Below are 13,468 nucleotides of genomic sequence, written 5' to 3' on the forward strand. Positions count from 1 at the left end.
CTTCCTGAGTTTTCCTGTAGGAAACGAATTCTTTTATTTCTGCAAGAATCTGTTTTAAATAGGTGCTAATGTGGCAGTGGTTTGTTAGCTAATAGTTATGATCATCCTTCTTTGATTTTAGAGTTAGATAGATGTTTTATAATATAAAGATTCTCTTCTAATTTTTTTTTTTTTTGCCAGCCATCAAAAAGAGACAATTTCTAGTTGCTTTATCAACTTAACTCACCCTCTTGCTTCTCTAATATAAAAAAGACTAGATAGGAAAGGGTACCCTAGGATTTGTATTTCTGCTGCTTTTATCCTTAAGATACCTAGTTATTTGATGGGTCAGACAACTCTTTCCTTTCCTTCCCTTCATTATCCTGTACTCCAAGTACAATAGTGTATGCATATTCAAGGAGAATTACTTTGGTCCCAAGAAGCACAAGCTAGCCACAAAATACTTCAGCCCTTTCATTCTAGGAAAGTCCAGCAAATAGATACGAGAGAGCTCCTTCCTTCTAAAGCTGTGATTTTTAATGAGAGGTGCACTTCACATCCCCTTTTTAAAACTCTAAATACCTAGTTCCTATCCATTAAAGATTCAGATTCATTTTACCTGAATGGGGCTTGAGCCCCTGCATTTTAAAAAAGCAATGAAAATTATTCTCGTGAATGCTGTGCTGAAGACAACTTTCCGTCTAGGCAGCTTCTTGAGGTAGGAAGGCAGTTCTGAGATCCCTGGAAGCCTTGATAGGCTTTGGAGAGGTGGTGACTTGGTGTGTGAACCATTCTAAACTCTGTAGAATATGTTAGGATCTGATCAGTTTACTCCTCTCCTTAAAATTCCCCAGTGCCTCCCCATGTTCTTGGGACAGAGTCCAAATGTGTTAACATGATTTATGAAAGCCTGAAGCACCCCTTCGTACCCCTGGCCCTTGGCACGTGGGGATCTAGACAGCCGTAGTGTTCTCCGTGGATCTGGGGAGCCTCACATCATAGTGATGAGCTCACAGTCACTTACCAGGTCATGCACAGACTCACTCCATCAGTAAATTACGGCAGCTTTACTCCAGAATATAATCCATATCCATCCATTCTTGGTCCCCCTGCTTCCACTCTTGCCTGCACACAGTTTGACATGGGCCAGCAAACTTTTTCTTTAAATGGCCAGATAGTAAACAGGCTTTGTGGGCCATGTGGTTTCTGTTGCAACTACTCATCTCGGACATTGTTGTGCAAAAGCCGCCACAGATAATGTGCAGATGAAGGGGTGTAATTCTGTTCTAATAAAACTTTATTTACAGAAATAGGCTGTGGGTGGATTTGACCATGAGCCACAGTTCGCTGACTCCTTTTTAAAGACATAAATGAGGGGTCTGCCATGTGGTGCGGGGAGCTGTGTTTAGTACCTTGTGGTAACCTGTAGTGGAGGGCAGTCTGAAGGAGAATGTACGTGTGTATGTAACTGGATCGCTTTGCTGTTCACCTGAAACTAGCACAACATTGAATCAACTATACTTCTATAAAAATAAATTTTTAAAAAAGAAATTTAAAATCCCATAAATTAGGTTATGTCACCCCTGCTTAAAATCCTCAGGGGCTCCCCACTGCTCTTAAAATAAGACCCAGACTCATACCCTGGTCTGCAAGGTCCTGCATGACCTAGACCTGCCAGCCTCTCAGTTGACGCATTCATTCCCCCGGCTCACTGCGTCTCAGCACACCGGCTGCTGCTTTTCTCTTCCTTACTCATCCAGCTGGTTAGCATATCTAGGACCTTTTCAGTGGCTGTTTCCTCTGCCTAAAAAGACGCTGTCCCCCAGCTTCACTAATAATCGAACATACAGTTGGAGTCTTGGCCTTAGTCACCCAGTGTGAAGTTGCCTCATGTGCCTTCTCACACCCTCCCTCTCATTCAGTCACTCTCCGGTCAACTCAGAGCAGAGACGTAGTCTGTCTTGTTCATAGCTGGGTATCTCGCTCCTGGAACAGTGCCCAGCACATTATAGTTGCTCAGTAAATGTTTGGTGAATGAATGGGTGAGTGAATGAACTAGTATCATCAGATCTCTAGCTATTGAGTCTTGTATTGATTCTGTATTTTAAAGTAAATAATTTTGTAAAGGTTAGCCTGGGAAACTGTTTTTGTGGAACACAGGTTTCCTTTGGAAAATTTTTTTCATGTCTCCCTCATCTCCCTCCCTACCCCCACCCACAGCAAAGTAAGTATCTCTTCATATCTTATCTTCCCCACCAAAAATAATTCCTTGAAGAAATATTTTTAACAGAGAATAAAAGGACCTTTTTTTTTTTTTCTCTTTACAAATGTAAACCTTATTTACAAAAGCAGTTTGGTGTTGTCTACTTTTGAAAACAGTGGATAGAGAAGCGATCCTTATTTCTAGTTTTAATTTAAAAGAACACAGTGTTCCTCAGTCCTCCTTGGTCTATAATTGCCAGCCAGAGATTTGTTTTAAAGGGTTGAACTGCTTTGCAATTTTACTACCTCAGTAGTACTTTGTGGACAAAAGACTTCATTTATTTTTAGAAACTGGGTTTGTATTCTGAGATGACTCTGCAATTAAAAGAGAAGGATTTGAGAAAAGAACAAATGTTCTGCTCTCTTCCTCATTCCAGAAGCCACTGTCCATGATCCTGTGACCTGTGTAAGAGACCCTTAGCCCTCACTTGACTCTCTTGCTTGCTTTAGACTCTGCAGAATTCTAATGTCTGATGTCAACTCTCTGATTTAAAGGCTGTGGTATTTCTTCTGAACCCTTCATTTCCCTGTCTTCATTCATAGTGTGACAACCAGAAAGAACCTGGGTAGCCCTACACATTTTGAAAAAGGCTAATTCTGCTTCCTCGTGCTCCACTAATAGGACAGAATAGGTTTGTTGAAAGTAGTCAGTCATATCCTGTTCATGATAATCTAGTTAAACAGAAAACTTCATGTGTTGTTCTCCCATGAAAATATATCACACAATAAAAACAGTGTAATCTCTTTTATAGTAATATCCCTTAGGTGCTTTTTATTGGAGACAAAGTCTTCCACTGTGTTTCGAGTCCTTAATGATCTGTGAAGGTCTATTATAATCTTATTGTTCATGTATTTTACACATGTGAATTGAACACTTTTAATAATAGCTAAAATTTGTATGAGGCAGGTTACAAATCGTATACACACACATTATATCATTAGTTTGACATTGCAATGGAGTCAGCATAGAGGGGATTTAATCTAACTCACTTGGAGAGTTAAACATAGTCCCTTCTGTATACTGGTGTTGCTGACTTAGAATCCAGTGGAAGTGTGTAAGCCTCTGCAGATAACAGAATTTTAGCATTCAGTCTTCTCTTGCTGTTGACGGTGGGACTGAGCTGTTTCCCATATAGCTAACCTTTTTCTCCCCCCAGCTTACCTTGGAGAAATGTTTGTGGCAGAAAGGGTTCCATCCTAGAGGTGGTCGTGATAGGATACTGTTGCCTTCTTTATATACCTCAATGTAATATATTATGTATCATAAGTTTTTATAGTAAAATGTATATTCCTTTATTTGATAAACATTCATTGAGCATCTTATACTAGGCCCTGAGGATATAAGATAAAAAGAAACAGCTCCTACCTTCCCAGGAGCTCACAGTCTAGTCTGCAAGGAGATACGCAGGCAAACTATTAGAGTCATCGTTCTACGGTACCTGTGAACCATTCTGGAGTGTGGAGGAAGGAGTTCATTCTGCAGGTTGGGTTTTGAAAAAGTCTGGGGAAAGCGTCACAAAGGGCATAATAGTTGGCAGCACCGAGATGAGTAAGCGGAACCTTCCGAGCTGAGAACTGGGCGAAAGCGCCCAAGCAGCGTGGCAGCAAGTGTAACCTTGAAGCCCGAGCGCGCGCCATGCTGGCTCCCAGGCTGCAGCGGCACCCTCGCCTGAGTGTCGGGCTGGACAAGCTCCCTGGGGCAGAGGCTCTGTCTTTTTTCGTCACTGTTGTATCCTGGGACAGATACTTAGTTTTAAAAATCTTTTTATAAACAGAAGTATACAGATCCTTAAGAAGGCCCCCAGATTCTCACACAGCGTCCCTCTCACTCCCCTTGGTGACACCTGACACACCTCCTTGGGCTCCTAGACACCAAGGAACACAGTTTGGAAACCACTGCAGTAGACCACAATATATCAAGATCTTTAGGGTCATTTCTTTTCAATTTTTATATCTCTAGAATGACATGCACATTCAAAGTTAATGGTGCTATGTTTTGTATTTGTCTCTAGAGGCAAAAAAAAAAAAAAATCAGCTGTGAACTGGTTTTTACAGGACGATGTGTTGAATTACATACGTTCTAATCAGTCTGAAATAAAAAGGCATTGAAAATTATTTTAATTGTAATAGTAAAGATACTATGTTTTTGTCTCATATCTGTGTTTTCCAGACCGGTTGGAGGGTGACAGATCAGAAGGCTCTGGTCAGGAGAATGAAAACGAGGATGAGGAATAATCAGCTCCTACCGGCAAGCACTTAGATGTTCTGAAATTTGTATAAGACATTTATTATATTTTTTTCTTTACAAAGCTTTAGTGCAATTTTAAGGTTATGGTTTTTTGGAGTTTTTCCCTTTTTTTGGGATAACCTAACATTGGTTTGGAATGATTGTGTGCATGAATTTGGGAGCGTGTGTCAAACAAAACTAGCAAAATGTTTCAAAAACCTTTTGCCATGTATGAGGAGTGCTAGAAAATGCAAAGTGCAATATTTTCCCTAACCTTCAGATGTGGGAGCTTGGATCAATGTTGAAGAGTAATTTTCATTATAGTGAAAATGTTGGTTCAAATAAATTTCTACACTTGCCATTTGCATGTTTGTTGCTTTCTAATTAAAGAAGTTGGTTGTTTTAAGATATCCTGAAATGGCCTTTTTATTTAATGCCTTGCCACTTTGACCCACGTTTTCCAAATCTTTTCTCGTAACATCAGATCGTCTTTCTCTATTCTTGTCTAGATTTAACAACCTTTTTTTGTTTTGTTTTGACTTCCGTGTGACAGACTCACAAAGAAGAGCTTTTTTCATTTCTCCTTCCAGAGTACTTTATCTCCAACCTTAGCTTCATCTCTCATGACTTGGTTGTACCTTATTAACCAAGTACAGGAGTCAGGCTTCCAGCAAAAATCACAGCATCCTGGATAGCTCACATACATATTAGCACAAGCTAGTTCTGAGCGCTCTGGCTTCTGACCCTCCTGTCTCCAACTTCTAAGATCTCAACTGAAGGTTGTTGACCATCCAGTCCTCTAATTCCTGGTCTTCCTCATCTCTGGTGTCCACCTTCACTCAAATTAAGCCATGTACACCCAGGCCTGTGTCCTATAGGTTACGACCTGAAGCTGCTCCTGCAGACTTACCCCTTCAGACATCCTCCCTCCCGTCCCCTAAGCTGCCATGCTGCTCTCTCTGGGCCCTGAATAGACTCACAGGTGTGGCCAAGCGAAGCACCCCTCTCCCGTGTGGACACCAGGGACCGCTCCTCCCCAGAAGATGGCTGCAAGCCCAGGGACACCTGCTGCTGAGAGAAGACAAGCTGGGCTTTTGGATAGAGGAAACGTGGCTCTGTAGTTGGCTCAGTAACACCGGACTATGCTAAATGGCCAAAGGGGAAGGAGTTAGAGGCTGGGCCAAACAGGGCAACTGCATGATTTCTGAAAAGTGCCAGGGTCTTAGTTTCTCGTTCCCAAATAGTTATGTGACCTGCTCAAGCCATCTGACCTCTCTGGGCTTGTTTCTTCCTCCCTAAAATGGCGGTAACCTTACCTGCACCACCTGTGTCCCAGGAGCTGTGTTAGGATCACACGAAACCATGGAGGTTGAAAGGCTTCACAGAATAACTGAAAAGACCACCGCAGCACACAGTATGGCATTATTTCATCCACTGTAATAAAACAGGAACAGGGCTGTGCTAGAGACAAGTGCTGGAAAACTGGCTGATGGAGGACTCTGTGGGGTCAAGGAGTAACTCCTTGGCAGGAAAAACAAGAAAATCAAAATGGCATTTGTCCACCCTGGTGCAGGATGCTGATAGTGGGGGAGGCTGTGCAGCTGAGGGTGGGCGATCCTGAACTTTTTGCTCAATTTTGCTGGGAACCTAAAACTACTCTAAAGCTAATTTTTTTTTAATTTGGAGCTATAGTCAATAGGTTACTATAATGAAAAGGTGTGTGTATAATTGAATCACTTGTGCTGTACACCGGCGATTAATACAACGCTGTAAATCGACTACACTTCAATTAAAAACAAAATTTTTTTAAAGTAACATTTGTCCAGAGAATTAGGCCCCCTACTTTTAGTGATTTTGCGGTTTTGGTGGTGTTATGTTGCAAAGGAGCAGGACAAGTCAGACTGGCAGTCAAGGAGGCAGCGGAGAGAAAACCTACAGAGGCGGAGTTGACACACCCCGGCCGCTTCTGTGATTCCACGTGTGTTGCCATGGGGGTGAGGGGAACCCCAGTAAGTTAGACTCTGGACCCTAGTGCCCACTTCCCCACTTAGAGAAAGGAATATGACTTTAGTGGAGCAGGTGCAGGGTCAGATAAAGGTGGTGGACTTTGCTGCCTGAGGTGGTTCCTAGTCTAATAATCTACCACCTGCCCTCTGACTTTGGTTATGGGATGGCCATATGGAGACAGCACTGCTAGTCATCAAACCTTTAAAACCTTTGGGTTAAGAGTGTTGTGTATTTCTTGATCATGCTGGATGTCATTTAACAATGTTCCATGAATCTAATTGTCTTGGGGAAACTTATGAAAAACACCACGGATAAAGGTACCCAGGGGACTCTGGAATAGACATCCCCACCCCCCAATTCTGCAATAATCGGCGTCTTCCTGCTGTCTCCCTTTTAGCCCACGGGAAGGGAGGCTGGAGGCAGGGATATGTCTGTGGAAGACGGGTAAGGAGTCAAGGGGGAGACACCCAGAAGTCTGCAGGCCACGACTTCAAGTACAGATTCACAATTCCCACAGTTATACACATATCCCAAACAGCTACTTAATCAGGTACAAGAAAACTATTCTAAGTATTTTACTTGTTTATAAATATTGATGTATAATAATCCTAAGCATTTTTCTTACTTTTAACAGACATCATCTAAAAACTTCAAGCAAAATATGTTTCAGGATTAGCTTGTCTTTATTTTGCTTTGAAGGTTGGTTTTTAACCACTTTTGCATCTGGTGCTCCATTATCAGAACACAGCAGAGAACTCTGTCCCTCGAGCAGATCTGCACCACTGACTGAGAGCTATTTCCAGGCACTCTCAGCAGGGCCTCCCCTGCCCAGACCTGCGCTCCTCCCTGGGGCTGCCTTCTCTGGGAGGGGTGGACTCGCCTATGATAAGTGATAGTTCAAAATGGCTGCATCAAAAGGAAAAACAGAAGTGGCCTCTAATTCCTAAGCCACTAATACTGCTCAGGAAAATGCTTTCCGAGGGAAATGAACCCAGCTTTGCATGTTATGTTCTCCTAAAAGTAACACTGAGCAGAACTGTGCTCCTGGTAATCAGATGCAGATTTGAGTTTGTGCTTTGAGTTCTTTACAGTGAATCCAACCAGTCATTTTCTTTAGGGTTGCAGAGTTCTGTTTTGTTTTGTTTTTAGGTCTGGCAAGCAGACATTCCAACCTCCCAGGCTCCTTGGTTTACAATAGTTCCTTCTACCCACCTAATACAGCCTTGCTGACCCATTCTTCCAATGACGGTGACTGTGAACTAACCCGCACTCCTCCCCCTCGGGGTGCAAAGCCGGCTCTTTCCTGCTCTCAGTCACAGGCCAAGAGCTGGCACTTGGCCCTGAGTCAGGAAATTCCCTTTACTTCTCAAGGCCTCCTTGGATTCTGCGTATATCCCTCCCGAACCCAGGCCAGTCTGTCTCTGTCCCCTCTTGGGGTCACAGCCATTTTTCCTTTGCTTCAGAGTGAAAGTTGTGACTGCCCCTCTCTCTCCCACTGGCGTCACCGGGGTTCTGGGTACACTGGGTGGCAGCATGGACCCCTGCCCCGCGCTGCCTCTTTCCTCAGGGCTCACAGGGTCAGAGAGTCTGTGAACCCAAGAGCCACAGCCACACAGTCACTGTCACTGCACCTTAGAACCCAGGTCACATCTCGGGGAGGGCATCCCTTCCGGGCTATAAGGGAGGTGAAGGCTGAGCTTGTTCTTTGATCCCAGAGCCACCCAGCCACGAGGCTCCATCGTCTCTGACAGCTAGGAACAGGAAAGCTCAGGTTCGCTCCTTCAGATCTCCCGAACTCCAGGTGCTACGTAGCCTTTCCTCCCTCCTCGCTGTTGCCTTCTCCCTTCTCACAACATCCCTTTCCCAAAAGATCCTTCCGTCCTGTACAGCAAGCATGACGATTCCCATGGCAACAATCTTCAACACCTCCTATCCAGGGTAACAGTTATCTTTCCAAGAGTCTCACTTCCCATCATAGCCCTGGAAAGCAAGAATAACACACCCACCCACAGGGTGAGAAGAAACAGCAGCGGCCCTGCGTCAGGTACTGTGCTGGATGCTTTACTCCACATAACACCTGGGAGGGAGGCCCCCCGGCTTCTGTGTCCTCACAGAAGCAGACTACAAAGTTCATTTTCTAGATGAGAAAACTGCAAGGCTGAGTAACCAGCCCAAGGACACCTCACTACTAAGCAGCAATGTGGGATCTGAACCCAGAACTCACCATGCCAAAGCCTGCACTATCTACTGTATCACTGTCGCACTGACTGCAGTAAGATAAAGCATTTGAAGGTGCCTAATGCCAAGTGCGTGACAGGCGCTCAGATATCTCAGCAGGCACACAGTAGGCACTCAATACATGCTAGTTCCCCGCCTCACCCTTCTGTAACCACATCACGCCCACAGTACCTTCCAGACTGGAGAGCCGGGGCTCAAGGCTGAACCCTTCTTGTGAGTGTTTCCTGTGGTCCATCCAGAGACCTGTCTCTAATCTGCAAATTTATCAAGGACCAACTGTCAGGACAGGAGGATACTCATAGTATTAACTCCGAACGGCAGGAAGATCTCTCATTGTATGAAGGCACTCTCCCCACTGTCCCATCCCACAGACCACCCTGGCCTGTTGCAAATACTTGAGCTGGGCTCGCCAGTCGCTCAGTACACAGCAGCTCCTTAAATGAGGATCAAAGAACATTAGCACAGATGGGCTTCATCCTACATTCTTCAGTCCCTCTTAGACACCAGCGGTTTGCTTAAGCTCACACAGCTGCGGTGCCTGCAACCCTGAATGGGGTCACACGTGGAAGCAAGCTAGCTGGGTGGTCCTTTCAAGGCTGAGGACTGCAGAGGACACAAGGACTGAGAGGAAGAGCTCTACGCCAGAAGCAAACGGAGCCTTCGGTTTACCCTTAGCTCTTTGCTTTCAGGAACTGCCAGTAGCATCACAGCCATGCTGCTGCCACCTATCGCCCAAGGCCCTGAACTCCAGTCCTGGTGCGTCTGGCCTGGGAAACGGCTAGGGGTTGAGCTGTGTGCTCTGGAGTGTGCTGGGTCACAAACCTGGTATGGGGGCACAGCACGGGGACCTGGTCAAACGGCAATCTCAATGAAAGAAACAGAGATGGGAAAAAGTCCTAAACGTGGTCCTGTCAACACCAGAAGATGCAGGAATAAGGTTTTTAAGTAAATAAATAGCCAAATGTCCCACCGGGCACTGTCCAGGTGGCCTCAGGCAGGCCTCTGGCTGCCAGCGCACAGAATACAGCTGATGGACCTGGGTTCAGCGGGGGCAGTTGGGGTTTTGACCTTCTGCACTAAGGACAAGTGTCCTCAAAAATGCCTCTCAGAAACCTCAGAATATATGAGGATTATCTCTGCTTCTTCTCCCCATTCACCTCCTTCTTGCACGCTCTCTCTCAAGCTGAATCAGGAAAAACCTGAATTCCCGAATATGCAAAATATGGTTCCAGCCGCCAGATACCCTCCAAGGCTTGGCTCAAACTGTCACCTCCTGCATGGAGCGGTCCCGAACTCCTCGAGTTGGAATTATTCACCTCCCTCTGGAGCCCACAGTTCTACAATCATTACTCGATTTTGCTATTTACTAGCCTCAGTCTCCCCCAGGTCTCTTCCTCCATTAGAGTGAAAACGCTTCAGTGTTACTGCTCACAGAGCCCCGCCTGGGGCCTTGCGCATGCTGGCCGTGCAGTGTCTGGTAGATGACTTTAGGAAAGGGGAAACGCAGTGCATGCTTTTGTGAAGTGCAGTATTTCTAGATGAGCTTGGGGTAAATTCTAGTGTATCCCAGCTAGTCTGGGGTCAGCTGGTGGGGACCTGGGGGTCTCCAGACTCTCCCTAGAGCCCAGCCAAGTACAGTGCAGGGGAAGCACTCTCCAATGCATGGGTCCCAAGCCACTTTATGGCACTCAAAAAGGCCTAATGGGTTGGGGGGGGAGCATCCCGGGTTATTCCAATCTAGAGGTAAAGATCTCTCTTCCCTGTTCCACCTCAGTGCATACTAGGCACTCAGGAATGTGGCCCCTTTAGAAGCTAGACAAGTGCTAAGAAAAGTTATACAGAGAAAACATAAAATGCCCTCGGATTTAGGAATGCCACCCCGTGGTGAGAGCAGAGTCTGATCGACCTGCACATCTCATAAACAGAACCCACGACTGAAACCGCCCCCTGCTCCTCCGGAAAAGCCATCTGCTCCTTCCCACGCCCATTCGGAACCCAGACCAGCACCTGGCACCCAGCTGACCCACAAAAGTTGCTGATGAGTTTGATCAGCATAAAGGTAGCAAGGCCCCCAGGGCTCAGGAAAGGTCTTTTGTAAATTGCAGGCCAGAGGACCAGCCAACCACTCGTTCTGCCTCACTGAGAGCTAGCTAGACCCCAGAGCAACACCGCAAAGCTAATTCACTTTGGGGAACGGCTGCCTCACTGCAGATGCAGCCAGATATCCTCGGAATCCGCCGTCTGCTGACCAGCTAGAATTCTGAAGGTGGAGAAAAGCCCTGCACTCGGATGATTTCATCACCCAGGCTGGAGGAGGGGCACAGGTGTATCAAGTCACCACAGCTGCTACTCCAAGCTCACACTTCAATTGCAGGCCCAGTTCAAAGGGGAGGGGTGGTCTAACCATTTGAATCACAACCCTGCGGCCCCACTTCCACCTCTAAGAAGGTGGCCTCCTTCCCCATTTATCCATCCTGCCAGTTGGCATTCTTTCAGGACCATGCTCTCAACAGACAAGTCGCATAAGCCCGCACACCCAGGCCGGCAGTGCTTCACAGCTCATTAGGAGCCACGCTCAAAAGCTGTGCAAATGCTGGTCCATGGGCCACTATTCTTTCCTACCCCTAGCTTACAAATTCAGAGAACATCAAAGATCCAAGTTAGAAATGATCCTGGCCATCAGTCAATCCAACTGCCTGCTCCCTTAGCTCATTTTCCAGGTGGCCTACAGGTGACCAGAAGTCCCAAATGACACGTGTTAAGGTGAGGTGGAGCCCAGCCAGGAGGCAGATTGCTGACTCCAGGTCCAGCGTTCTTCCTAGTCTTATCTTGTCTTGAGCTTCCCTGGGCAGGGACAGAGTAGCTGCTGCTCTTGGCAGTGTTCCCCGTGCAATCGGAGGCCGGCCAATCTAACTGGGCAGTCACACATCACAAACAGAATCCACGCCATGAGGTTTTCCTATGTGAAGGGTTCCCTCCAGAGACAACAGCCTCCATTGCCTCGGTCAGCCTCTGTAAGATCGTGGTGTGTCCTAACCAAATGGACTGCTTTTTGTAATTCTGGAAATGAAACATCTGGTATCTGCTCCTTCCTCCTGTCTTTTACAGTGGTTTCTCCCTTATTTTGAAATAATAAGGAATCAGTCAATAGGAAGCTGGGCACAATGGGCCCCATCCTCAGCCATAGCCGCCCCAGGCCTGTCGCCCCTGCCAGTGGCCCAGCACAAGCAGGTGGTTCCACTGGAGGTGAGGTCATAACCAGGACGCGAGGTATAGGAATGCAATCTGGGGGTCCTCCCCGGTTCCCATCAGGGGACCATTTATAGTGTAGAACAGACGGCCCTCCGTGGCCCGCGTCAATCATGCAGAAGAGGTGCCGTCCTCCGAGTGCACAGGGAAGGGCTCACCTCCTTGGGCCCCGGGACTGCGCATGGCTGGACTCCCAGGACACAGGCTATGGAGAAGAGGAAATGACCCACAGGGCGGTCTTCCAAGCCATGGTCTCCAGCCCCTCTCTGCCCACCTCCCCAAAGTCCCAGCCACGTCTGCTTTGCTTTGTGCTCTCCACGCCTCCAGTCCCAGCCCTGGGACCGACGGGAAGCCCAGGTGTGGTCTCACAACAGACACTGAAGTCACTGACAGACATTGTTTTCAGTGTTTTTTTCTGATGGCTGCACACCAGAGGCTGCTCCCAGGGCCTCGGCACGCACGGTAACGGGCCTCCCTCCAGGGACGGTCCACCCGGAGGCCCTCATCTCTGTTGTGCAGCTAGAACGTTGCCCTCTTCGATGCTCTGCAGCTGCAGCCTCTGACCGGCCAGGGTCCTGCTGCCTCGGCGGCCCCCGAAGCCAGCCCCCGGGACGGTCCGTGCGGCCAGCAAGACCCCGGGCAAAGCCTCCTCCCCAAATAAGTTCATCTTGGCCTCGGCCTCTATGGCTCTGGCCAGGCTGGCCGCGTAACTGTCCAAGGACTTGTGCACTTCGGCTCTCACGTGAAGAACAGGGTTCCTGGCAGCTTCTGAGAGAGAAGGCAGGCAGAAAGAAGGTTAGCCGAGGGGCCAGCACCAACGGCGACCCCGGGGTCGGCCTGCTGTGGCCTCCCTGCCCCAGGGAGGGGAGGCAAACAAGGTGAAAGGGTGGGTTCTGTTGTCGGAGTCCCAAGGCTACCCTCCTTGACTCCTCTGCCTCCTATCTGGGGAATCTTAGAAATTCTTTAATCCAACCTCAGTTTTCTCATCTGTAAAGAGACAATCAGCCCACCCCTTACTTAGCAGAGCTACTGTGATAAATAGTTCTTCCTAAGGTGCCTAGTCTATGTGTGGCTCCTAGAAAAGGCTTGATAAATACTTTTCTGTTAATTATATTCAGATTTTTACAGAGTTCCCTGAACTTTCAGCTCCCTGGAGCAAGCAATAGCTACGGTTACAAGCTTCCCCAAACCTGACTGTGTCTCTTTTCTCTCCGCACTTGCTCAGAGGTTCCCCGAAGCCATGGAGAACCTCGGGACTGGACGAACATGAGAGGGTCAGGTGCCCGCCCCCCAGGATTAGGACCTGACAACCAGCGTGCACAGAAGAGAGGGAGGAATGTGGGTCTTGCTTTCACACCCAGGGCTTCACTACTGTCAACCTCACTGCCTACTTTTCTCCTGGCATTTGGGTGGAACAGCCCATCCCCTCCTCCCCACATTTCCTGGAGCACGTAACTTCCAGTCCACTCCCCGAGAGGGAGGGAGCGGACGAGCCATGTGGTCTCA

At 47.4% G+C, this 13,468-nt stretch overlaps 2 protein-coding genes across 14 annotated transcripts in view; one reads left to right on the forward strand and one right to left on the reverse strand.

Annotated features, from left to right (window-relative positions):
- The window catches only part of DCAF6 (DDB1 and CUL4 associated factor 6), a 118,030-nt gene extending 113,156 nt beyond the window's left edge, over positions 1–4,874 (forward strand). For all 7 annotated transcript variants that reach the window (XM_074349764.1, XM_074349763.1, XM_074349766.1 and 4 more), the window contains one exon: positions 4,412–4,874. In XM_074349764.1, the coding sequence (XP_074205865.1) occupies positions 4,412–4,476 (65 nt within the window). In that variant the 3' untranslated portion in view covers positions 4,477–4,874. The remainder of the gene's footprint in view (positions 1–4,411) is intronic.
- Positions 3,510–13,468, reverse strand: part of GPR161 (G protein-coupled receptor 161) — a 53,201-nt gene continuing 43,242 nt past the window's right edge. For 6 of the 7 annotated variants that reach the window (XM_045515865.2, XM_074349772.1, XM_074349771.1 and 3 more), the window contains one exon: positions 12,341–12,730. In XM_045515865.2, the coding sequence (XP_045371821.2) occupies positions 12,465–12,730 (266 nt within the window). In that variant the 3' untranslated portion in view covers positions 12,341–12,464. Of the gene's footprint in view, positions 3,976–5,784; positions 12,731–13,468 lie in introns of those variants that run through there. The other variant, XR_012501375.1, reaches the window with a different exon arrangement.

The sequence above is a fragment of the Camelus bactrianus genome, chromosome 21, assembly GCF_048773025.1.
Source record: "Camelus bactrianus isolate YW-2024 breed Bactrian camel chromosome 21, ASM4877302v1, whole genome shotgun sequence".
NCBI classification, from domain to species: Eukaryota; Metazoa; Chordata; class Mammalia; order Artiodactyla; family Camelidae; genus Camelus; species Camelus bactrianus.